Raw genomic sequence first — 24,419 nt, 5'->3', positions numbered from 1 at the left:
TTTTACCGGTGAAGGAACACATGCTGCTCCCTAATGTAAAAACCCAATGCACTTTGCTTCTGCAGAGATTTAAAGTCTCATGTCACAGCAATGTTTCCACCAAATGACAGAGTGTGTGTCAATACGCTTTTCAGAGAAGATTTTCCACAACATTAAGAAGCCTCGCTGAGGGGATTGGCTTTTATTAAGCCTCAAGAGTATTCAACACAGATGTGAGGTGATGGGACCCCTCTCTGTGTTTTTCTTGGACATGGGGTCTCTTCTGGGTCCCATTGCAACTGTTGACACAAAGTTCAAACACACTTGAAATAACTGAAACAACAATCATGCCTTAAAGTTCTATTTAGTGAAAGCTCCAGCTTGAATCCTTTGCTGATAAAGACACAATTTGAAAAAAAAACAAGAACAACAAAAGTGATTAACTGGACCCTAAAGTTAAATTCTATCGGGACTAACTTGACATTTCACTATGTGACATATAACTCATTACTGACATTAAGCTTTTCCCCAAACCAAGACAAACTAGTAGAGCACAAGGCCCAACAGTCCTCTTACATTCATCAAGCCACACCAAGTTGCACAGATTCATATACCGTCCTCTTAAAAAAATAAAAGAAAGTACTTTAATGGGTCACACACAAATTAATAAAGTTTTTTTTATTAAAAACTGCTCTGTATTCAAATTGCCTACTTACTACCAATTCATAATCCATTTGTAATGGTAGCTGTTTTGTCAACCTTTCCCTCACCTCTCACGGGACTTTACACACTGTATGAAAATAAAATTGTTTACCAAATAAAAAAAATACAAATCATAATTAAGGGTTATCAAATGTGTTAATATAAGTTCCTACCATGACACTTTGAGGAAAGATGCTGGGTGGATCAGGAAAGAAGACGTTCAAGATTGGTGATATCTGGAATCATCACTTTCTGTAACATTGTAAGATTTCAGCATTTAGTTCCTTTTCATTTAATTTGTGTTTTGTGTGTGTTTGTGGGAACAAATGGGGAATTTAAATGTGTCGTCAGTTGACTGGTGGCCCACTTGTAAAATGACAGATGTCTCCCAAATAGCAAACAAAACAAATTGGGGCCACTTGGGGTTGAAACTTTGCCAAAAGAGTTTTACCATGTTTGATTCTAGGTCACTTATGTGGTAGGCCATCAAATTTGGTAACAAGTACAGTTGGCACAAACTTTCGTCTTTCAGGTCGCTTCAGTGGTACGGGTTAGTCTGTGGCTCCCTCTAGCGGCAGACAGGAGCGTTCCTCCGTGTGTCTCTTATCTTTGACGGCTGCAGGGAAGTTTCCGGCCTGGATGTGAGGGGCGGTGCTGGACACTTCCACCCGCAGGCCTGAGGATGTGGAGCGGACTGAGGTGAGAGGAGGAGGCGGAGACGGACAGAGATGATGCCGCCCAGACGTGTTTGATTTTTGGGAGATGAGAAGTCAAAATGCGCTCAGCTCGGACCGCAGCGGAGGATCAGTAGGAGCGGCCAGGAGGAGGACGCACACACCGGCCGGCGTGAGGACAGACACAGGGACACAGACGGAGCTGAGGGAGGACGGCTCCTCGTCTCTCTGACACACCGAGGCTCGGCTGAGAAGTCGGGGCAGCTGCCTGACCCGGAGCCGGGGGGCACCATGGTTGTGTCGCTGCGGGGCTGGGTCGCCAACGAGGGAGGGAAGCATCTGATCCTGGTGAGGACAAAGTTTGGCCATAGTTTTCAAATCTTTTCAAAGTTTTCAATTTACCTGATCAAAGGTTTTTAATACTTTTTCTGAAGAAAACTGAAAAAAATCACTGAATAATTGAATTGATGATCTGAGTTTTTGATCAATAGAAAGTTTAATGATTTCAATATTGTGTATCCGTACATTGCAAACAGTATATTATAGAATTGACAATTATGATCATTTTTAGTGATAGTGAACGCATGGCTGCTGTTTAGACTGTACATGCTGTGCTGCTAATGGATCTCTCTCTCTCTCTCTCTCTCTCTCTCTCTCTCTTTCTCTCTCTCTGTGTGTGTTTGTGTCTGTGTGTAGATGCTGTGGTTGGCAGCAAACACCTGGCTGTTCCTCAGGACCTTCCTGCTCTATTCCACTGGACATCAGTATCACTACCTGTACGAGATGCTCGGGGTGAGAACTGACACACAAACACACAGCCCTAAAAACGTCTGTTATTCACCTCATATGTCCTAATACTTCCAATCACTGTCGCATCCTGACAAAAGTGAAACACAACACAATGCTTTCCTAATAACACATGGCACTTTTTTATCTGCTTGACACAAAAGAGATAACCCAGTTTTAAAATCGAGCTACAACCTTTGTGAGAGCAGAAACACAGAGTTGTGAGGTGCGGTCCAATCTGACTCAGGCCTGTTGTAACATCTGTTGTTTGTTACCTGAACTCACGCACCACACCATGTGAAACTTTATCAAAACCATGACACTGAAGTCTCAATGTCTTCAAGACTAAACAAAGCAGTAGAGAAATAAGGAAAAAAAAAACAGCAGTGACTCCAAATGTTTGTTAGTGGCTTTGCAGACAAACTAAAAAGCAACTGAAGGTTTCCGTTAGCACAGTTTGAAACATTTTGAAAAACCTTTATGTTTTCACCAACTTCAAAGATTACCATGAATATCTCTGAAACAAGATGTGAGGTGCATGGTCATTCATCAAACACAACTTTAATGAGTCTGAGTTATGACTGTAAACTCTGTGACAGCAATTAGGTGTGTGTGTATGTGTGTGGTTGTGTGTGTGTGTGTGTGTGTGCTGACTCTTGGATCGGCTAATAGTGACATGAGCCTGGGTGCTCACACACACACACTCACACATGAGGTCAGGAATTTGATGCTTGGTAACCCACATAAGCGTTGGTGTAATTGTTGTCACAAGTTCGTGTTGTGTGTGTGTTTGTGGCAGAGAAAGTCTTCCTTGTCTTAGGATACACAGCACACAGGAAATACACTGACAACACCGTCCAATCAGACAGTTTGCTTTCTGTAAACAGGATTACAAAAAAAACTACAGAGCCAGTTTACATGAAATGTTTTGGAGTGGGATCATAAGATCCATTCACTTTTTCAGTGGATCAAGATAAACAGGTGGATCCAGGATTCTTTTCAATATCATTAACATGGCGTTAACATTATAGGAGGTGTGAAGTCTCTGAGCACCCTTCTATACCGCTGCCAGGAGGCTACTGTATTCATCTGTGTTTGTCTGTTAGTTAGCAGGATTATGCCAAAAGTACTGATCAGATCACCAGAAAAACTCGGTGGAAGGTTGTGGTATAGGCCAGAGAAGAAGCCATTAAATTTGGGTGTGGATCCAGATCCAGGAGGCAGATCCAGGAATTGCTGTTCACTTTCACTAGCATTGTGAGAGAGTTGGTTTTGCAACACTTTTGTTTCTATCTCTGGGAATTCATTGATCCTGAAAAAATAACATACATGTTTAAAGGAGTGATATCAGTGAGTGTGTTAAATTGGGTGCAGCTTGATTGACAGTATGCGCTCGACTGAATGGCCTTAGTTTATCTAATGTGTTAGCAATTTAAATTCTTCCCTGTAACCCGATATCACTGTGATCGGGCCGGGGCTTCATTATTAGATACTTGCCTTGGGCCTTAATCTAGCACAATGATGTCCTCAGTCTTCTTAACATTGCTTCGGGAATGTGGGGATCTTTTTAAAAGTATCTTCTAAAAAAAATACCACTCAGCAGGTGTAGGAGACAATATGGAGAATGTTGCAGTACTTTGAGTTTATGTATTGTTAAACGGCTTTAAACCACGAGGAGGACAGTATGAGAGTCAAACAGAGGGAACAAGTTGTGCAGCAATGAATTAGAGGCAAAATCAGATGAGGCTGCAAACGCCATGTGTGAGCTATTCATGCACTGCCTGTACAGTGGGAGGCACCGGGGAGAGAGGGGCAAGTGTGGGCACGCCACTGGCTTTAACTGAATGCCTTGCCAGAGGGCTTAAGTTTATGTGTGTGTGTGTGTGTGTGTGTGTTAGAGAGAGCGAGAGAGTGTGAATGTGCACACATGTTAGACAGAGATATATATCAAAGCTTTAATTCTACCGAAGGGAGATTTAACTTCAAATAGCATCTTGTTTTGTTCACCTGTATGTTTCAGTTTGTGTGTGTGTGTGTGTCTGCGTTGTGTTGGGAATGTAAAGAAAGCAGGATATCAGCTCTCCTGCCTTTTGGCTTTTGCCATCAGCTGCTTTTCTTTGTGAAGCCGTGCAGAGTGAATGTGTCTGTGTTTTTAAAGTGTAAATGTATCAGATGCTTTAAAACTGGTGTTAACCTTGACTCACTATATGTAGATTATAACTTTGACCTGCATGCTCTGTACTTTTCAGTGCATCACACCATACATTTCAGAGACCCTGCAGCAGGTCTTTGTCTTTCTTCTTATTCATTTGTCCTAGTTGTCATCTTGTCAGTTGTGGTCACTCATGTCCGTTTGGTTACTGGAGTGTTCCGTCTTCAGGCTTTGTTGGTTCTCTCTCTCAAAGTGAAAGTACATACAGCTGTATGAAGGGGATCACATCCTCAGCTCTCCGGGTTTAACTGCACGGCAGGGATTAATTGGATCTGCTTGAAGAGTTGAGATTAGTTATTTGAACATTAGTTAGCCTGAGTTTGGGTCGACTCCAGTTAAGTCCCTTTCTTTTGGTTTTGTTGGTGCGCGTTGGGATTCAGACCTTCCAATTTGTAGTGTGTTTTTGTTTTGATGGTTGGAGTGGTGGCCTCCCAGGGATTTATAAACATAATAGCCACTGCAATCTCGACTCCTTAAGTCATTAATATGCTTAATATGCACCATGGTTGCTGACATCTGGACAAGCTAGAGTAACCTGTGGCTTTGTAGGTTTGTACCAGGGAAGGATGAGCTGAAGAGCATTTCAAAGTTTTGGCTCATTTTGGGACAAAGACAAAATGACTTGTTCCATGTAGAATGACAGTTTTAAATGTGAATTAAAGTGTATTAAATTCTAGGGTTTGTAATGAAACCACTTTGAGGCGTCTGATTAGAGGAGTTTGGTCGTCAGGTAGATTCACCTCACTTGGGCTATAGCTGCACTGTATAAGCTGGTGTCATTCATCCAGTTGCCCTCTCCCTCATAGGTTCCACAGCGATTGGTTTGAGTTGTAAATTGATTGCTAAATTTAAATTCAAATTAACTTCTTTAAATAAACTGTTTTGTGGTCTCCCCTCCTTTGTCCAGGCTTCAGCTAGATTGTGGCAATTGTCATTTTGCTGTGTTATTACTTCAAACTGCTGCTTATCCGGTTGTGAGGTAGCAGTGCGTGTAATTAATATTTTTCTGCTAACTTCTTGGATTGTGTTGCGTCGCTTAGAGCTCACCACCACTTAAACTTGCTGCTTTTGGGTGGAATATCCCTTAAAAGGTCAGACTACAGCTTCACACATGAGCTGTCTGTCTCGCCCTGTTCCTCTGAGCTACACACCTTCATCTTCCACTATTTGTTTCACTTCCTGAGGCGTAATCACAAGCGACAGCACCGGCGGTGCACACAAAGGCTGCCAAGAAAGTGTATAAATGTACTGAGTGAAGCAGATGCCAAAGAACATCCTGCGTAACAAAAAAAGAAGACGCTTTAGTTTTAGCTGTCGCTTTAGATTTCTGAATACAGTTCACAGGGCCGACTTCACGTCCATGTGACTTCAAATACATTTTCCACCTTTTATCCATCCATCAAGTGCATCTGCAAAGGCCTGCCACCTCCTGATCTTAACCTTTAATAAACAGAAAACACACAAAAATCTCTTTCGTTCATTAATCTATTTATTTGTATTGAAAGGCAAGGCCCAAGCGCAGAGCAGCCTAAAGGGGACTGGTTCTTTGCTCTCCACACTGAGAAGAACCAAGATTTAGTTTTTAAAGTCTCTGGAGCAGGAAGTCATGCCTCGAGGCCTCGGTGCTCACACTGAATAGTCTTAATCTGAATGGGAGACAGCTCAAAAGTGTCTTAATCTGCCAGAACCTTCTCACTTTACATCTGCTGAATCAGGTCCCATTGCAGCACCCGGCCTAACAATGTGTGTGTTTATATCTGTGTGTGTCCTCCAGCTCGGTCTGTGCATCAGCAGGGCGTCTGCATCCGTGCTGAACCTGAACTGCAGCCTGGTGCTGTTGCCCATGTGTCGCTCACTGCTCACCTTTGTCAGAGGAACACACACGGTAAGAAAATAATGGAATGGAATGAAATGAAAGAGGAATAATTTAATGTAATTTTGTGTCAAGTAAAAAATCACTTCATAATAATTTATGAATAGTTCATATAGTTAACAATAATTAACTGTTTTTTATATAAAGAGTTTTCTTGTTTTGCATCTTTTTAGGTCAAATATTCCTTTGGTAAAATATATTCATATATTAAGTGTAATTAGATGTGACTTTAATGTTGGTTTAGATGAATTTTGAATGGGGGGGGTTGATAAGTTAGTTGATTAAATTAGTTGTGTGTTCTGGTTTTCCATGAATGCATGGCTTAACTATTGTCAATGTTACACACACACGCTCGTGCAGGTATCGAGCAGAAAGACGCGCAGACTACTGGACAAGAGCAAAACCTTTCATGTGGCCTGTGGAGTCACCATCTGCATCTTCTCTGGTAAAACTGTCACTGCAGCTGAGCAGCTTACATAGTTATGTATCAGTGTTTATAGTGTGTGTGTGTGTGTGTGTGTGTGTGTGTGTGTGTGTGTTTTACCGAGGTTAAATGAACCCAGGCTGGCTCAGCATTCCTGGGGTACCAGCTGTGATGTCCCTCCAGTTGCTCTTGTGTGTTTTTGCTGTCAAGCTGTGTGTGTGTGTGGTTCCTGAGATGATCCTCTCATGACATCATGGGAGCTCCTCGCAGCTGCGTGTCTGCTGTGTCTCGGTTTACACGCTTATTCTTTTTATTCATCAAGTCTGTCAGCCGTGTTATTTCTTCTCCGGAGTAGCCTGGCTCATATCTTCTTATCATATTTTTACAGTTACACGACTCTCAGGAAAAAAGATAAACTGCAAGGGAAGTCAGCTCTAAAGATAACTACGTACAACAACATGCTGTGTGCTTTTCCTCTGCAGTGATCTGCTCCAAGTATTGTATAGGGGTCGGGCTCTGGTCCTCCAACTGTTAATCAGTACCACTGTTATGGTGGCTGATGGGATCTGGGATGTAAGAAAATATGTAACTTTTTTTTTAAATAGTTTTCCTCCCTTCATAATAAAATTCGTGCATGCTCAAAAGTCTTTATTTTGGACAGAGACATCTGAATTAGAATAAGTCAGTGTCACAGCGCTCACAGATGAGTCACATTTGATTGATTTCACTGGTGCACCACAGTGATTTGTTGTTGCATTTCCATAAACATTATAAAAAAATGTTTTCAATTTCATGGCAGCTCATCTAATAGTTACAGAAACATTTTACTTAAAACCAATGTCACGCTTACGGTGGTGCAGGTTAAACATCTGGGGACCATGACTAGTCTGTAAAAAGAATTCCTGGACATCCACTCGATAGTTGTTGAGATATTTTGGTCTGGCTGGAATGACTGCCACTGCCACACAGCTGAGAGAACGATAGAAATATAAGACCTGCAAGAGCTGACATCTGTTCTTCACTATTATATCATATGTCAAGCTTAATCCAGCTTTCATTAGTAGCATCTCACATACACACACAGTCTAACCTTAATCATAGCAGCTACTTGCGTAAATATGTTAAAACATGTCTTCACCTTAAAATGTAAAGATTTATGTCATAACACTTGCTGTCCCCATATGAAGACAGGTCCCTGTAATGACACTGCAGATGTAGGTCCCCACAATGTTCATACTTATCGCACACACACAGTCTTTACATATATACATGAATCTTTGTCATGTTCTGATTGCAGAGCACTGAAGTTCTGAGACAACGAACGACAATGAGGATAGGGAGTTAGCGGAGAAGGGAGTGAGGCCCGGAGTGAGAGAAGACAGAGAACGAGAAGGAGGGGAAGAGAGGGGTGGGAAGCAGTGGGAGTGAGAAAGGATGTGAGGGAGAGAAAAGGACCCTTGTGTCTCATGATTACAGCCCGTAATTCCATCAGCTGTCGAACGGCTGCGTGGTTAGCCTGTGATGTCAGGGAAGTGTGTGTGTGTGTGTGTGTACATGTGCGTGCATGAGTCAGTGAGTGAGGAGGGTGTTTTGCTGACTATTTGCTGAATGGACAAAGAAATGTCTGTACGAGTTTCTGCGTGCGGTTCATTTTGACCTCAACAATCGAGTGCGTGTCTGTTTGAAGCCGAGATGTGTTACCTGCTGGCGTCTCTGCACTCAAGTGTGTGTTTCAGATCACTTTTTTTTGTGTGCAACCCTTTCCTCCCTCCTGCAGTTGTGCACGTGTCCGCCCACTTGGTGAACGTCATGAACTTCAGTGTGAGGTACTCGGACGACTTTCCTGCTCTCAATTTGGCTCGCCACAGAGGAGAGGTGAGGCGCATGGCCACGTGTTTGTACGCTACAAGATTGAACTCTAGTTGTAACACCCTTTGAACACAAGAGGAAAACATACACAAACTACAAAAATTGTCTCTTGAGCGAGGGTAGTCTCCCATGAGATTTCTCAGACTATAGTCAATCTGGTCAATCACTGATTAATACCCTCTTTAGTAGCGGGGGGGGGGGATTCAAAATGAATTCACCTGCCGAAGTCATGTGTTGGATTGAGGCCTGCAGACCCATTCCTCTCCCACACAACAGTTGCCACGGTTGCGCTAATAACTCTCCCTTTTGTTCCTTTCTCTCTCCAGGATCCCAAGCTGATCCTCTTGACCACAAGTAAGAAAGACGACTCACTCTTATACAGCATTGATAAATTAACACAGTATACCCCTCTCTTTGTCTGTCTTTATATATCTCCTCTTTATTTGCTGTTTTCATGGTTAGAATAGATTGGGTGACCTGCATGGATAAATCTCCCGTTGCAGATGAATACATGTATGTGTCCTGGTCCGGTAATTTACTCCTCTCCAATTTGCTTATTGTGTTTAGTCCCAGGAGTCACGGGCGTCCTGTTGGTTCTCATCCTCTTCCTGATGTTCATGTCCTCTTCCTCCTGCGTACGGTAGGTCATCAAACTTAACAACCATCCTCCATCTTGATGATCATAGGGGAATTTTTGTTTGTTTATTTTGTGTTGTGTCACAGACGTGTTAGCAGAGGTGAATTGAGTTTGCATGCAGCAGTGTTTTACACATGACCGTTATAAAGTAGCTTTCAGACATGCACTAGGGTCTGCACATTTTCAGTGTCAGTTGCTCTGGACATTTTCTGGAACTTTTCCTAAGAAAGCCATCGTCAGAATATTCCAGAAGTGTTTGTGTTGTTGCGAGCACGCCTGACCTACATGTGTGAAGCAAACTCTGGAACATGTCCGGATCCAATTTTCATTGTCTGCAAACAGCTTAACAAACAGGCGTGTAATGCTGCAGGTCTCGAAATACAGAGAAAGTTAAGAGTTGTCTCAATACAGCTCTTGAGCTTGAATACATGTTTCTCTGCCTTTGTCTCTGTCCCTCTGTGACCCTGTCTACCCTCTGTGATTGTGAGATGAATACAGTGTAAGAATGAGAGATGGACACCATAAGGAGAATGTTAACTGCGTTCTGTTACAGAGCAAATCCACTCTAAGTGTTTCACTCTCAGCTCTGTCATTACTCAGGTCATGGTGGGTCAACCAGTGTCTCTCTGTATGTGTGTGTGTGTGTGTGTGTGTGTGTGTGTGTGTGTGCTCTCTCCTTGCGACCCTCAGTAATTGAACAGAGGATAAGAGGCTTTTCCAGACCACTTAAGGCTTTAGATAAGAGTTTGGGTGAGTGGCTGGGGAGGTGGGATGATGGCTGCAGCAGAGCGGAGGAATACCCTCCTAATAAGTCCCAGTGATCCCCTGATATTAACACACATTAATGTGCACAGGGTTATTAACATATGCAGTTTTACACTTTAAAATCATACAGGGTTCCTACGGTCATGAAAAACTTGTTAAAAATGAATGTTTAAATGTTTATTTCCAGGCCTGGAAAAGTGTTTGAAAAAATGTAATCCCAAAAGTTTTGGGGAAGTCCTGGAAATTGTATTATATTCATATTTTCATGTCGTTCATTTACGCTGAGTTTCAATTAATTCATATGCTTTTAAAAGAAATACACTAAAAATATAAGCAGGCCAACGCTCTCATACTAATTGAAAAGTTCGGTGGGGAAGCAGGCGGGATAAAGCACTATGCCAGGGAAGTGTAGATTTTGCCATGCTTGGCTACAAATGGAAAAGACAACCACAGACAAGGACCTCAATCAAACTCTCATCCATTTGTAGAATTTAAGGTATACTGTATGCTTTGAAATTCTCATTGATAGCTTAAATAATAAATGTTGTCACTTTTTCATGTATACACCAAGATTTCACAAAATGGTTGGTCATGGAAATTTGGTTTAAAGTTGTTGAAAAGTCATGGAAATCCATTGTTCAAAATTTGTATGAACCCTGATCATTACTAATTACATTCTGATGTGAGCTGTGCCTCAGGAGGTAGAGAGGGCCGTCCACTAACCAGAAGGTCGGTGGTTTGATCCTTGCTTCCTCCTGTTTGCATTTTGAAGTGTCCTTTGTCCACACACAAGTCTTTCTAATACTAACAACTCCTCCACTGTAGTGACTTACAGTATCTCTGAAGGTTCATAATTATTTTCTTCAAGCATATGGTTGTTAACAAAAGACAAAAATAATTTAACATACAGTAAGTTAAAATGTATATATAGTCTTAAATTTGATCAGCCTTTCTATTCTCACAGTGGCCTTTTCATTTAGTTTAGCCACTTGCATTCCCCACTTTCCTTAAAAGGCAAATAGTGTGGCACAATGGTCAGGAATGTAGGTAATAAACATTTATTCCACAGCTGAGCGCATTCATCCTAAATCGCTGAAAGCAAAGTTCACCTCCTGAGTTTGTGCCGTAATGAGGATTTATTAGATTTGATCGTTTTTCATCCAGTATGTGTAATGCAACCCATAGACTATATATTAATAATCTTTGATAAGATCATAATTATTTTTTTTATATTGGTGCGGTTTAGAAGCAAGGCAGTTTATTTTCTCTGAAATTTTTTTTATAGGTTGGTATAAACCAAATTTGAGTGCAGTTCCAGTTCAATTTGAAATCTCTCAATTTTTTGGCTTAACATCAATGGTGTTTAAGAAAACTACCAAACAGGATGTTCACATTCATCTTTTAGATGGTTTAACATGAATGAGGCTGCTCAGCCCTGCAGAGAACAGGATCTACTCAAAGAAAACGAACATGAAAGAAACTGCGGCCAAAGAGGTCCTGATGATGTCCAGTGTTTGTAGTGTTTATGGGGGGGGGGTCATTGTGTGTAATGACCCCTTGAATATTGACCTCTGGTGTCCTGCTTACTCAGGCTCCGAGCTTCTGAACAGACTCTGACCTTTCTTCTTTTGTCCTGTCTGTGTTTCTCTCGTATGTCTGTCTCCATCTTGTCTATTGGACAAGTATTTTATTCCTCATTGACTCATTGTATTAATTCATTATCTCTGTTTAAACATGCCTGGTCTCACTTGGGAGTAATATTTTCTTATCTTGTGATTTTATTTTCTCAGGGTGTCCAACTATGAGATCTTCTGGTACACACACAACCTCTTCATTGTCTTCTACATCATCCTCATGGTGCACATGGTCGGGTAGGTCTCGGGCCTCAGTCTGCTGATGGCGGCACTAAATCTATCTCTGTGTGTGTGTGTGTGTGTGTGGTGGTGGTTGGGGGGGGTGTATCTCTGGAGGAGTCGCCCGGTTTTTCTGCATTGTCGGTCCAGTTTGTCCCCGTCTCACCCGCCATCTTCAGAGGATGAGATAAGAATTTATTTTCACCTGTAAGTCAGCAGATATCCGACTCCCACTGACAGCTGGAGACAGCTCTAACTCTCATGCTGCAACTCATGTTTTTCTCAGCAGCCATACATGGATCCTTTTTGTTTTTCTCACACTTTTCATTTCATAAAATCTTTCAATGATTCGCTTCATGTCACTTGTTCAACAAAGAAATGTTCTTCGCCTTTTTTTGTGTGAAATCATTATGATTTTTTTCTCTTTAACTCGCATTTGCTGAGAGTCCATCAACCATAGGACCAGAGTTTGCTTGTACAAGGCTGTCTGGTTGCTTCAGTGCTGTAGTGAGAAAGATTCAATGTGGATAAGTTGTACTAGCTAACAGGAAGCTGCACGTTTAAATCTATTGGCGCATAGCCTTGTTCTAAACCCCCCTGTTTGGAATGGGCTGATTACTTGGCGGTAATGCTGGTTACAAGCAACTGTAAAATAACAAAATTAACACCAACTGAAGTCCAACTTCAATTTTTCCGGCAGTGGAGCTCTCAAGTATCAGACCAACATCGAGGCCCACCCCCCTGGCTGCCTCCGAGCCAATCAGAGCATCACAGAGCAGCACGACAAGGAGCTGCAGCAGGGTGAAGATGAGGAGAGGAGATGCCGAGAGGAGGCTCACTTCCAACCTCACTACCCCCAGGTGTGTGTCTGTGTATGTGGCCGTCTATTAGGTATACCCTAGCATTAACATTTATATTTGTGAGTGTTTGGACTGAAAGAAGTGTTGTCTGCGCTGCAGTGGGGGTGTAAGTGTGGTACACGTGTGCTGCATGTTTGAGAAGTGTCAGGAGGGCTTTATTAGAGGTGCAGAGCTGTTAGGGAGGAGCAGATATCCTCTCCACATCAAGGCCTGTGTTTGTGTGCGTTTCTTCCTGCATGTGTGATTATGTGTTTGCACGTGGTTGTTAAGCAACGACCTGGTTCCATAAAATCCCCCTTATACCCGGTTGTGCTTCCCAGGCTTTACTGGAGCTGTGAGCAATTAGTCTGCAGTCGGCAGGTAACTGCAGAAACAAACACCACACACAGAGATGGAGCGCGAGATAGTTAGCATTGAGTCTCAGGTAGAGCCTGACTGGTATGTCGGTCTGCTGGTCAGAATACGGCCGATATGAGCCTTTCACACACATACCGGTATCATAGTTTATGTCCCTCAGTAGAGCACATATCTCCACCAAGGCTCAACAGTCCCCTTATGAAGCCTCATTTAGGTTCACTTCACAAAGATTTTTATTTGGAGCTGCTCCAAAACATTAAAAAAATTGTTTCCTAAACATGTCAAGTTATTTGAAATCAATACCCATAAATTATTCTCTGAGAAATCCAGGATAATGTTGAAAAATGCAATTTTTATAAAAATGGGGAAAAAAATCCTGGATCCGCTTTCAGTTCCATATCCGCACCAACATTTAATGGGTACTTAGTCATTTTCGTGAAATCCTGCTAAATAAAAAACAAATGCTGATTAAAACCAAACCGGCTTGGCAGATGTCCCAATGCAGAATATATGTTCATTTATTTTTATATTTTATTCCCCTAATTAAAGTTCTATGTATGTTGTGTAGTAGTAGTAGTAGTAGTAGTAGTAGTAGTAGTAGTAGTAGTAGTAGTAGTAGTATTAGTAATAGTATTAGTAGTAGTAGTGTGTTCTTTTTAAAATCATTTATAGTTTTTGGTCATTTTCAGGATGTCTCTCTGCCCATGTTTGATTCAAAGCGCCCTTGTTATTTAGATAGAAACAGTTCACTAGAGCTCACTTGATTCACAATTCACAGTAATTTCTGGATGCAACAAACAATGTAGAAGATGTGGACAGTCTCAGGTTGTGAGTGCAGTTTGCGTGTTAATCAGGGCTGCCTTGTGTCACCATGTGTGTTCAGACATGGCTGTGGGTGTCCGGTCCTCTCTGTCTCTACTGTGCCGAGCGTTTCTACCGCTACATCAGGGCCAGTGACCCCGTTACCGTGGTGACAGTCATCAGGCATCCCTGTGATGTCATTGAGTTGCGGATGCTCAAGAAAAACTTCATAGCTCGTCCTGGACAGGTGAGAGGACATGAAGAGGATTTATCTCCAAGCAGATTTTTGTCAACTAAGTTGTACTTGAATCTTTCATCCTATTTTATTTATCTCCCCCTCCCGTTTTGTCCGTAATCCTCTCCTCTCTTTCTCTCCCTCCATCTCTCTCTTTTATTCAGTATATTCTTCTCAACTGTCCAGGCGTCTCTTCATTTGAGAACCATCCCTTCACCCTAACGACGGTAAGACTTAATGGAACTCACCGACTTGCTGCAACACATTCCTCACTCATGATACAATGTACGTACACACACACAAGCACACACACGCATACACTTTCACATGTTTTTACAGTTTCTTAAACGCCCCCCCCCCACCCCCCTGACAAAGAACATGCAGTTCTTTGTCTCAACATACTGCCCCCTCCACTGTCAACAGACACTTGATTGACAGCTGGCTCATCCAGTAATATTCAGTTTCACATTGTTTATTGATGTTTGCAGATTTTAGTCCAGATTGTATGAGACTGAAGCCGAAGATAAAGAAACAACTTTCTGCCTCGACAGCACACAGGGATTCTCACACACACTCGCTCACAAAAAGTCACACACACACACACCGACACACACAAAAATACTTTGTGCTTGCCTGCGCCTGGTGTGTTATGGAGCTTTGAGGAGGAGGGTAGAGAATCACACTGACAGAGAGCAGACAGACCCCCGAGGCTAATAATGCCGTCTGCCAACAGGAAGGCTCTGTCTGTCTGTCTGTGTGCGTGTGTGACCGGTGTGTGTGTGTGTGTGCACGTCATTAAAAGAAATGAAAAGACTTGTATATGCGTGTGTGCCTCTTTTACTGGTTGGAATTGTGCACGTGTTTGTGTTTCGCTGTGACTCATTGTCCGCTCTCTAACTCCTCGCAGTGTCCCACAGAGAACAAGAAAACCTTTGGCGTCCATCTCCGAGTCTTGGGAGACTGGACTGGTGGGTTCACACAAACACGTGCTCCCCCCTCCTCACACACACACACACACACACACACACACACACACACACACACACACACACACATACACACACACTCACTCACACTCACACTCAATACACACACACACCCATACATAGGTTTACATGGGCAGAAATGCACATATAAAAGCAGACTCTCACTGTTCCATAAGAGTCGAAAGGAAGGCAGTCATTTAGTTTTGTCCTCCTCTTCTTCCCTCTTCTCTCTGTAGAGAATGCATTTCGGAAAACCACATTTTGTGTGTGTTTGTGTGTGTCTTTATCTCTAGGTGAGCGTGGTTCCCACAGTTTTATTGTCATGTTGGAACATGCACTCAGTCGATCAATAATAAAGACAAAAAACAGCACTTACATGCACGTACAGTATGTCAGAGAAAAGGAGAAGTCAATGATGTAACAAATAAGTAACCATTGTTTCACTCTTTTTGATCTGACGGCCTCAGTTGCCTTGATGTGCAGAGGACTGAGAAAGACTCCGCTGTGGAAGGAAGTTGTGGCCCCTTGGGGAGATTTAGACTAATGCAAGAACGTTTCCACTTGCTTCTGTGCACACACACACACACACACACACACACACACACACACACACACACACACACACGCACACACACACACACACTCACTTTCAAAGCACAGGAAGGGAATTCAATTTGTTTTTGTTGGCCCCTTATTATGTCATGACAACATGGAGCGAGGAAATGTTGGAAAACACTGAACTGGGCTGTACAGAAAATACCCCCGAGTATACTGTATATGGTTGTGGTGTTATACATAATACTTCCAATATTTATAAAACTTGCTCTATGGAATAAGACCATGACTTTATAAAAGACGGACGAAACGTCTTCCTCCAACAATCCAGAAATCAGTGTCAGCTGTCAGTCAAGACAATTCCACCCATTTTTATAGCATCAAATGACTGTTTAAATACATTTATACCAGAAAAAAATAGGAGAGAACTGCCTTAAATTACCATAGTAGTTTGTACTACTACTTGGGGAGTTGTCATGTTGTCCATCTGTGTATCTATCGTCTATAGATAAGACCAGTGAATTTATTCCTTCTCCTCTTCTCTCCTCTCCTCAGAGCGGTTCACACAGCTGCTGCTCCCTCAACCGAGAGTAGACTTGGAGATCCTTCCCATGGTGCAACAGAGGCGATATCCCAAGTACATTTCTGTCTGTCTGTGTCTGTGTCTGTGTGAGTGATGTGGCTGACGTGATTTCTCATGAAAGCTCAGAATCACAGATGGGTCAGAGGTACTGACCTCCTGACCTCTGGCCCTGTGCTCTTCCTGCTGTGTGTTTGAGAGGGCGAGAGATAGACGGAGATAAGGAGAGGGAGATGCAGGGTCAGTGAGGATGAGATTTGGTTTTGTGAAAGTAAACCAGAGCCCTGCTCCCTCTGTTAGGTGGGCCGAGGTGTACAATTGGGCTCAAATACAGTTCGAAGAGTATGGGTTGATTTCCTTTTACTGATATCCTGCAACTTCTGTACATGTATATTTTGTTTATAACTATAATAATCACCACTATTATTTTTATTTATTTATTTTTTCTTTCAAAATATAGTTTTATCATCCAGGATAATCAGTAATACCTTAATCCCCCAGTGGCATAAATTATTTTTATAGCACTATATTATTTTCAGGATTGATGGTTGAGATGCATTGTGGTTTAGTTGCAAGCAATATAACTCCTCCTGTGGACATTTATTAAAATTCAGACTCACAGACCTGTAAAACACATTTGTTATAACATTAAGTATATAAATTACAATACTTTATACATTAAGAAACACTTAAAGGGGAATTCTTGTATTTTCAACCAGGGCCCCTTGTTTGTGAATGTTATGGCAGAGAAGGGTACATAACTTTTGGAATCAGTCCACAAGATCGCCTCGACTGGCAGCTGCCAAATGGCAACAGTGGTTACAATGTAATCTTATGGGGCAACCACGACGGTCCATAAAATCTCTACTTAAAGTCACTTTTCTGCTTACAAAAGGCTTAAATTGTTGTTTGCTAAGAGCCTAGCTAACATTATAAATGTCTCATTCAACTAGAAGATCTCACTCTCAAGTCTTGTGTGACCTCTTCTCTCTCCTCAATTTGAAGGACCTTTTTTCATCCGTATACTCCGGCTCAAAACAAGAGGGGACGGCCATCGCTGTAAAAAAGTTTCAGTGACTTTGTCCAGTAAAAGATTCAGCCATAATAGTTTCTCTTTGTAAAATCCAAACTCCTCTCTCCAACTCTCTCAGTCGCACTGACGTTTTCCACGTCTGTCTTCCTGCAACACCCCAAGTGTCATGAGATTATAGCAGGTATTTTATGGACTGTTGTAGTTGCCCCATAAGATTACACTGATGCAACTGCTGCAGACACCAAACACTTTCGGGGCTCACTTTGGATTTTCATCATATTGTCAGATTTATTTGACATCTGTGGGTTTTGTGTATTTGTGTGTTTTTATGAGAAGTGTTTGAGCAGCTGTTGTAAATTCGATTGCTGTTCGTGTGTGTTGGGGGATTGCATCGTCTATACACACACACACATCGACACAGACACAACCACACATACAGACACAGACTGTGGGATCTCAAATGCAGGATGTTTATCTGTGTATGTATGACCCTGGGGGGGGGTGGGGGGGCAACTATAAATATGTGTTTGCATATTTGTCCAGTTTGTGGACTAAGCTGCTTCTGTGGTTTTTGTGCGCATTGTGTGTTCAGGCTCTACGTGGACGGTCCATTTGGGAGTCCATCAGAGGAAGTGTTCAACTACGACGTCAGTGTTTGTGTTGCTGGCGGAATCGGAGTCACGCCGTTTGCCTGCGTGCTGCACGCTCTGCTGTGAGTTACGAACAAAAATACCATATACTGAAAAATCTCGAATACTTGCAGCAGGTATTTGACGTCTCAACCTTTTTTCTCCGTGCTGTGTACACTCAGTGACGGCTGGGAGGGTTTCAGGTTGCAGAGGTTGTACTTTGTTTGGGTCTGCAGAGAGCTTCAGTCCTTCTACTGGTTTGCTGAGCTGCTGTGTGCCCTTCATCACAAGGTCAGAATCAACCCAGCAGTCAATAGCCCACATGTTGCACTAGGTAAAAGTGTTTGGACAGTGTTTGTAAAGCACGTATTGCTTTGAAATCAGCACTTGGCCAGAACACTCACTGTCTGAATAATTTTTGATTTGAGCCTCTGCGCTTCAAATGTCGGTGCCTTCCCTTCTTACTGTTTATTCAGAAATTATAAGGTTAAGCTAGTTTATCAGTAAATATAGTCAACGTGCCATCAGCTGATAGGGCTACTATCATACCTATCATGCTAGTATTTATGTATGTAGGTGTAAAAATCAAACAATACAAATTGAATGATATTAGCAAAATGAGGAATATTGACAGTGTTTTTTGGTTTCATCCCCATCTTGCGGCTGTTAGTAATTTTACATCTTATCTTTAAGAAAACTGTTCTATCGGCACCAATAAACACTGAACTTTCCTTGTGTGTGTTTGTCGTTAAGCTTTGGCGGGAAAACAGACCAGACTACTTTAATCTGAAACTGTACGTCAGTCAGACAGACAGTCTACAGGTAGGTGTGGATAACACCCCCCAAACACAAACACACACACAGATACACAAACACACACACAGTGACAGTAGCATCAGAACCAGAAGGTTGCAGGAGTCTTTCTGTGTGGAGCTGGGATGTTCTCCCCATGTCTGCAGGGTTTTTCTCCAGCTACTCCAACTTCCCCTCACAGTCTAAAGACATGAGAGTTGGGGTCAGATTAAATTGGAGATTCTAAATTGACAGTAGGTTTGACTGGTTGTTTTTCTCTGTAAATTTGTCCTCTGATACGCTGGCGACCTTTCCAGGTTGTACCACACCTCTCGAACAATGTCAGCTTTTGATAAGCTCCAGCTCCGCCTGCGCGACCTTCAAAGATATGTGGTATAGATGATGAATGTATGGATGAATGAATATATTTCATTGTCTGTTCATCTCTTCACCTGGCTTTTGTTTTCCACTCTGTGAGAACTTCTCCCACAAGAGGGCAGTATATGACCGAGAGAGTCACTCTGTTCTGGAGTTTAGTCTTTAAATCAGGACTGTAGATTCAGGGGTGACATGATCACATATATTTGACGACATATTAGGACCATTAAAACTCAATCAAATTTTGTTGTAATCCCAAAAACTTTTGTTGGTGCTGAATTGTACTTTTAATGTCACTGAATTAGTTTCTAATTACAGGCAGGATAAACTCAATCTTTTTTCTCTGAAATATATATAAATCATTCTTATGTATAGAAAAGCGTATAGAGGAAGTATAGTATGGAATATGAGTATAATAAAGTATGTAATAATGCCCTGAGAGCATATTTATAATCAAAACTGTCACACTGTTGCATTCAAGAGTGAATTATAACCATAATAATTTGACCTATTATTCAGATGAAGATATAAATCAAGTGAAACAAGGTCCTTTCCTTAAAAGCAACATATAACATACAGGACTTAACAGAATATGCTCCATTGTTAGCCTCTATTCTAGGATGGATGTTACATTAAAGACATGGTTTTGGGGAACATGAAAAACAATGAATATCTATCTATCTAGTTAATATTTCCAGAAATCTCTGTCTGTCTGTGGAACACATGTGTTGATAACTTCTACATCTTTTCCTGGCTTGATGATATGATAGACCCCAGAGATTGAAGCTCCGTCCTTATCCAGACTTATTCTGCGTTTAAGAGAAGAGTTATGAAAACATCTTACTGTGTGGTGGCTCAGGTGTACGAGAGGCTGGTCTGAGAAAGACAACAGAAGGACCTTCTGAGAGAATAAGCACTGTACTTAAGATAAGAGTTATGAAACATGTGACTGTGTGGTGGTGTCTCAGGGGTACGAGAGGCAGAGGAGGTCTCAGAATGTGGGTTCCTGAAAAGATGAATGGTTCCTTTAGAAGCAGTATAATGTTTACTTTGTCTATAGTCACTTACTGAAACCTACAGTATAACACACATATGGGCACAGTGTAAACATTGTTGGGGAGAAAATAAAACTATGTGATACACACCTGGTCACTTTGCTGGGTCTTGGGGAGGGGGAAGAGGCCAAAAGACAAAAATACACTTTATCTGTACACATTCATTTGGATTTATAAAATAATCCTCTTCTTCTTTATTAGTTTATGCCAAAAAATAAATAATAAGTTTTAAAAAAACTAAAATTTAAAACATGCAAGTAATAAAAGATACATATATTATAAGAAATAATATTACTGGCAAGTGTCCTCCTTTTATTTATAAATTTACGTTCACTTTACTGTTACGGTTCTTTGTGGTGTTAAGAGAAGCTGACACTACTTTATATGAGCAGCAGAAACAGAGAAGCACAGAGATCGATGTCATTCAATATAAAAAGCAAAGAAACACTGTGACGTACATTTCTGCCCTTGAGTCCTCTGGTTTTTGGTCAAACAGTCTCTGACCTTTGTTGGAGAAAACTAATCACATGTGTAAAATAGGTACTTTGTTCTTGTTCTTTTTTTGTTCTCCCGACGGGGAGGAATGTTCCCTTTTTCCTTTTTTTTTTCTTTACTTACTTTATGAGAGTGTAAAACCACATGCCGGTCATGAGTGTGCAGCTTATCACAGCAAACTGAACCACCAGAGAATCCCATTAAACACTGTGTGGCTTCCTCCTACACCATGTTTATGTTTCATGTAACAAATCAGGGGGAGGGCTCCAACTCTTCACGCTCTGGTAAATCAGAAAACACTATAGGATGGAAGCTGAAGTAATAATTAAGGAAATAAGAATGGTTAAGTATTCAGAACAAAATGACTTACTGCGTGTTAAGGTAAATTCTTCACATTTGTAAGTTCAGTCTACCAGTAGCTCACTTGGCTGAAACACAAATGACACACACAGTCATTTTATTTATGGATTGACTTTGGTTCGATAGCAGCTGTTTGCACCACAGATATTGTTCAATGGCTAATAAAGTGCTGAGCACAGGCTGCTGCAGCACGGAGGAGAGCAAGAGAAGATGTCAGCAGTGCTTCTCTGGGCGGGGGGGGGGGGGGGGGGGCACTGATGTTAAATCTGCTGAAAGCATTAATGTTTTTCATCCCACAATGTTATGTACTGTTAATTTAGAACTGATTTCATTCAATAGTTTTAGGGATTTTTTATTTGTTCATGTCCCCCCTCTTTTTTCCCAGAGTATGTCTGAGGAGAAGTACCGCCCCCTCGCCTCCAGGATGCTGGTTGGACGACCCAGGTGGAAGTTGCTGTTTGATGAGATTGGGAGGTCCAATAAGAAGTGAGTAGCGTGAGAACGTGGAATATCTGTTTGTATCAAAGTGAGAAGTTGTGAACATCTCATACCATTTCCGTCTTCTTCCATGGTTTCAGTAAGCGAGTGGGGGTTTTCTGCTGTGGACCGAGGGGCATCTCCAGGACTCTGCACAAATTATGTAACTCAAGCCGATCCTCTGGAACAATCTTTGAATTCAACAAGGAGTCATTCAGCTGAATGAACTTCAGAACATTAAAAAAAAAAACTTTGGGATGGATTTTATACATTTATAAATATACACGATTTCTGAAGAACTTTTGGACAATCATGGTTACGTCAAAATGTTGCACAAGTCCAAGAAAAGAAAAAAAGACTGTATTTATATTTCATTCGTCTCCTTGCCCGTGGTTACTTAAGGCCCGGGAGCAGAAGACCTTACCATCTGCAGGCCAGCTAACCCCTGACCGACAATCCACAGGCTTCTACTCAAGCCCCTGATCCGATCAAACCACTGAGACGAGCTGAAGAGAACGGCTCCTGATGATCTGTTTTTCTTCGTCTGCTGCTGGATTTCATCTTTTCCCCATTGCACCCACTGTGGAGTAAATCTGTTCACTCAGGTTGGAGTCTAATCTGAAAAACACACTTGCAATTCTTTGTCAACAAACACACCCAGACTACATGGAGTTCATCAGGGACCAGACAAAACTTTTTTTTATCCAAAGAAATAATTAAAAAACCAAAGGAGTGGAACCACTAGGACAAATCAATTATGCAGAAAACTAGTTCTGGATTTAGTTTTACGATCAACCTCATTCAACCTGCACTTAAAAATACCAACTCGCTCCCAAGCAGCTCTACTTACCAAATACCTCAGGCTATAGAGAAACATTTTTATACACATACAAGCTGGGCATTACTAACTGAGACCATAAGGATACATATTTAGAGGTATGTTTGATGACAGATTCTTGAATTAGGATAGAAAACCCTGTCATGTTATTCATGTGATAACAAAAGCTCTGAGAATATATTGGAGTTCTGTGTGTGTCCCTCTCATGGAGTAGGTTTTGTAGTTTTAGTCAGAGACAAGTATACGACTGGTGAATCAGGGTCTGAGATTAAAAAAGTGGAAACTAAGCACAAACAGCTGACACATGATAAAGTCTTTGTTTTATCCTTTTTGTTTTGCTGTTGTACAAAAGCAACTACAACAACTATCAGAATCAGAATCAGAAGTATTTTATAGCCAAGTAGGTTTACACCTACAAGGAATTTGCTCTGGTTGTTTGTGCATACAATGAACATGAACATAGAAACATAAAAACGCAATAAATACAACATACATAGGAAAAGCAATAAAAAATATAAAACCAGTATATATTTACTACACCTCAACTACACCTCAACTACACCTCAAGCCAGTGAGTTATTTTGTTTGAATTTATTTATATTTCTTAAAACTTGTTTTACATTTTGTGAAAAATCCTCTAAAGGACTTTTTTTCCACAAAAGAGTATCACACATCGAAAGGGAGTATGGATAAAAATGTAAAAAGTTTTACAAATAGGTTTTAGTAGCTTGTTATGTTAAAGGAGTCAATACTAACTAGCTACCATACACCACATTTTAAATAAAAATGTTTTTGGATGTTAAAGTGTGTCTCTATTTTCAGGATTTTCAGTTTTTTTGAAGAACAATCTCAAATCCTGAATAAAAGATTTTCTATTTATTACATTTGATTATTTGTACATAGTTAATTAATTACTACTGCTAATCCTGTTTATGCTATTATTACGAATATTAAATTAAGAGTCACAAGCATATTATTAAGAAACAATGATCTTCTGACAATACAAAAAGTTTACTGTTAAGTATCTAGCTAACCTAGCTATCACTAAATGAAAGGAAAAAACTAGTTTTTATTTAAAAACATGATGTTTGACAAAACAACAGAGTGAACATTTCTGCAAAGCCAAAAAATTCACGAGGAAACTTGGATCAAGTCAGATTTTAATGCACCACGTACAAATCATGATTCATCTTCATTATCATGATACAGCATCTGCTGCACTTCTTTAGCACCAGTACTAACATACAAGAGTGGGATGTTGTTGGTTTGGTCAGTTTTTTTTAATTATTTTGCACCGAAAGACATAAACTGAATAAAAGTTTGGAAATCTGTACGGATGGATGTACTTGGAATATCTAACCAACACATTTCTAACCAGAGAGATTAACAGAAGTGCTTTAATTGTTTGATTCACAATTCCTCTATTCACTCTCTAAATAATATATTTATCTTTAGTGTCAGAAACAGGAGGCCTCATTTGTGACATTGTTTTGGCGGACTCAGATTTTTGGCTTGGTCAAAGATACATGAATGTAAATATCATGGGGCAAACATTTATGCAGCCCCTAAATGAACAGGAGATGAAGGTTCATTACTGAAACCCTCTTGTACATGTGACCGAGACTTTATCTGTATGAAGCAACAAATAATGTGCCTTCAACAACTGCTTTCAGCAGACATTACCTGGTTTCAAGGGACATATGTATCAGTTCAGCTGTACTGTCAACTGAATCTCAATGATTTACAGTAACATACAATAAATCACAAGAAATGTGTCCCTGCTCAGGTCAATGAGGGAAGTCAAGTTGCCAAGGACAGAATAAGATCACTTTTTTTTTTTTTTTTTACTTCAGCTGCTGTCATTGGCTGCAGAGTGGCCTCTGTAGACAGGCAATAAATATTCCCTCAAGGTATTTCACCCACACAGTGCAGTGTGCTGAGGTGTTGCATTATGGTAATGATCACCCGAGGGCTCGGAAAGTCTGTCACTTTGTAAGTTTGTGTCGCACAGAGATGTTTCTTCAGTGATATGTACTGAATGTATAAAATATCAGGGACCTCTGAAAGATTTAGCTCCCTGTCTCAAACGGGTCAGTTCACCCAAATTTAAAAAAATTCATTTGTTGAGATCTCTTCTGTTCTCTTCTTTCTCTTTTGCATACAGAAAATAAAAGAAACCTTGGAAAATAAATTGTTTTCCTAACATGTGCTATG

General features: G+C 41.0%; 1 protein-coding gene across 1 annotated transcript; it reads left to right on the top strand.

Annotated features, from left to right (window-relative positions):
• Positions 1-1,433: 1,433 nt before the first annotated feature.
• On the top strand, positions 1,434-24,419 carry LOC133952345 (NADPH oxidase 4). Its single transcript, XM_062386756.1, has 18 exons — positions 1,434-1,703; positions 2,052-2,147; positions 6,128-6,238; positions 6,587-6,671; positions 8,428-8,525; positions 8,846-8,873; positions 9,087-9,159; positions 11,712-11,792; positions 12,475-12,634; positions 13,875-14,039; positions 14,192-14,254; positions 14,935-14,995; positions 16,124-16,205; positions 17,774-17,893; positions 17,993-18,101; positions 18,564-18,632; positions 21,276-21,376; positions 21,469-24,419. Exons 1-18 carry the CDS (start codon positions 1,647-1,649, stop codon positions 21,587-21,589), a joined length of 1,680 nt encoding a protein of 559 aa, XP_062242740.1. The 5' UTR covers positions 1,434-1,646; the 3' UTR covers positions 21,590-24,419.

This window comes from Platichthys flesus, chromosome 4 (assembly GCF_949316205.1).
Source record: "Platichthys flesus chromosome 4, fPlaFle2.1, whole genome shotgun sequence".
In the NCBI taxonomy this organism is placed as follows: Eukaryota; Metazoa; Chordata; class Actinopteri; order Pleuronectiformes; family Pleuronectidae; genus Platichthys; species Platichthys flesus.
Note: the sequence above shows the minus strand (reverse complement) of the source record. Positions and strands in the feature narration are given on the sequence as shown.

Coding starts and splice junctions, on each gene's coding strand:
- LOC133952345 (XM_062386756.1), top strand. CDS start 1,647: ATGGTTGTGTCGCTGCGGGGCTGGGTCGCCAACGAGGGAGGGAAGCAT. Junction 1,704..2,051: donor GAGGGAAGCATCTGATCCTG/GTGAGGACAAAG, acceptor GTCTGTGTGTAG/ATGCTGTGGTTGGCAGCAAA. Junction 12,635..13,874: donor TCCAACCTCACTACCCCCAG/GTGTGTGTCTGT, acceptor ATGTGTGTTCAG/ACATGGCTGTGGGTGTCCGG.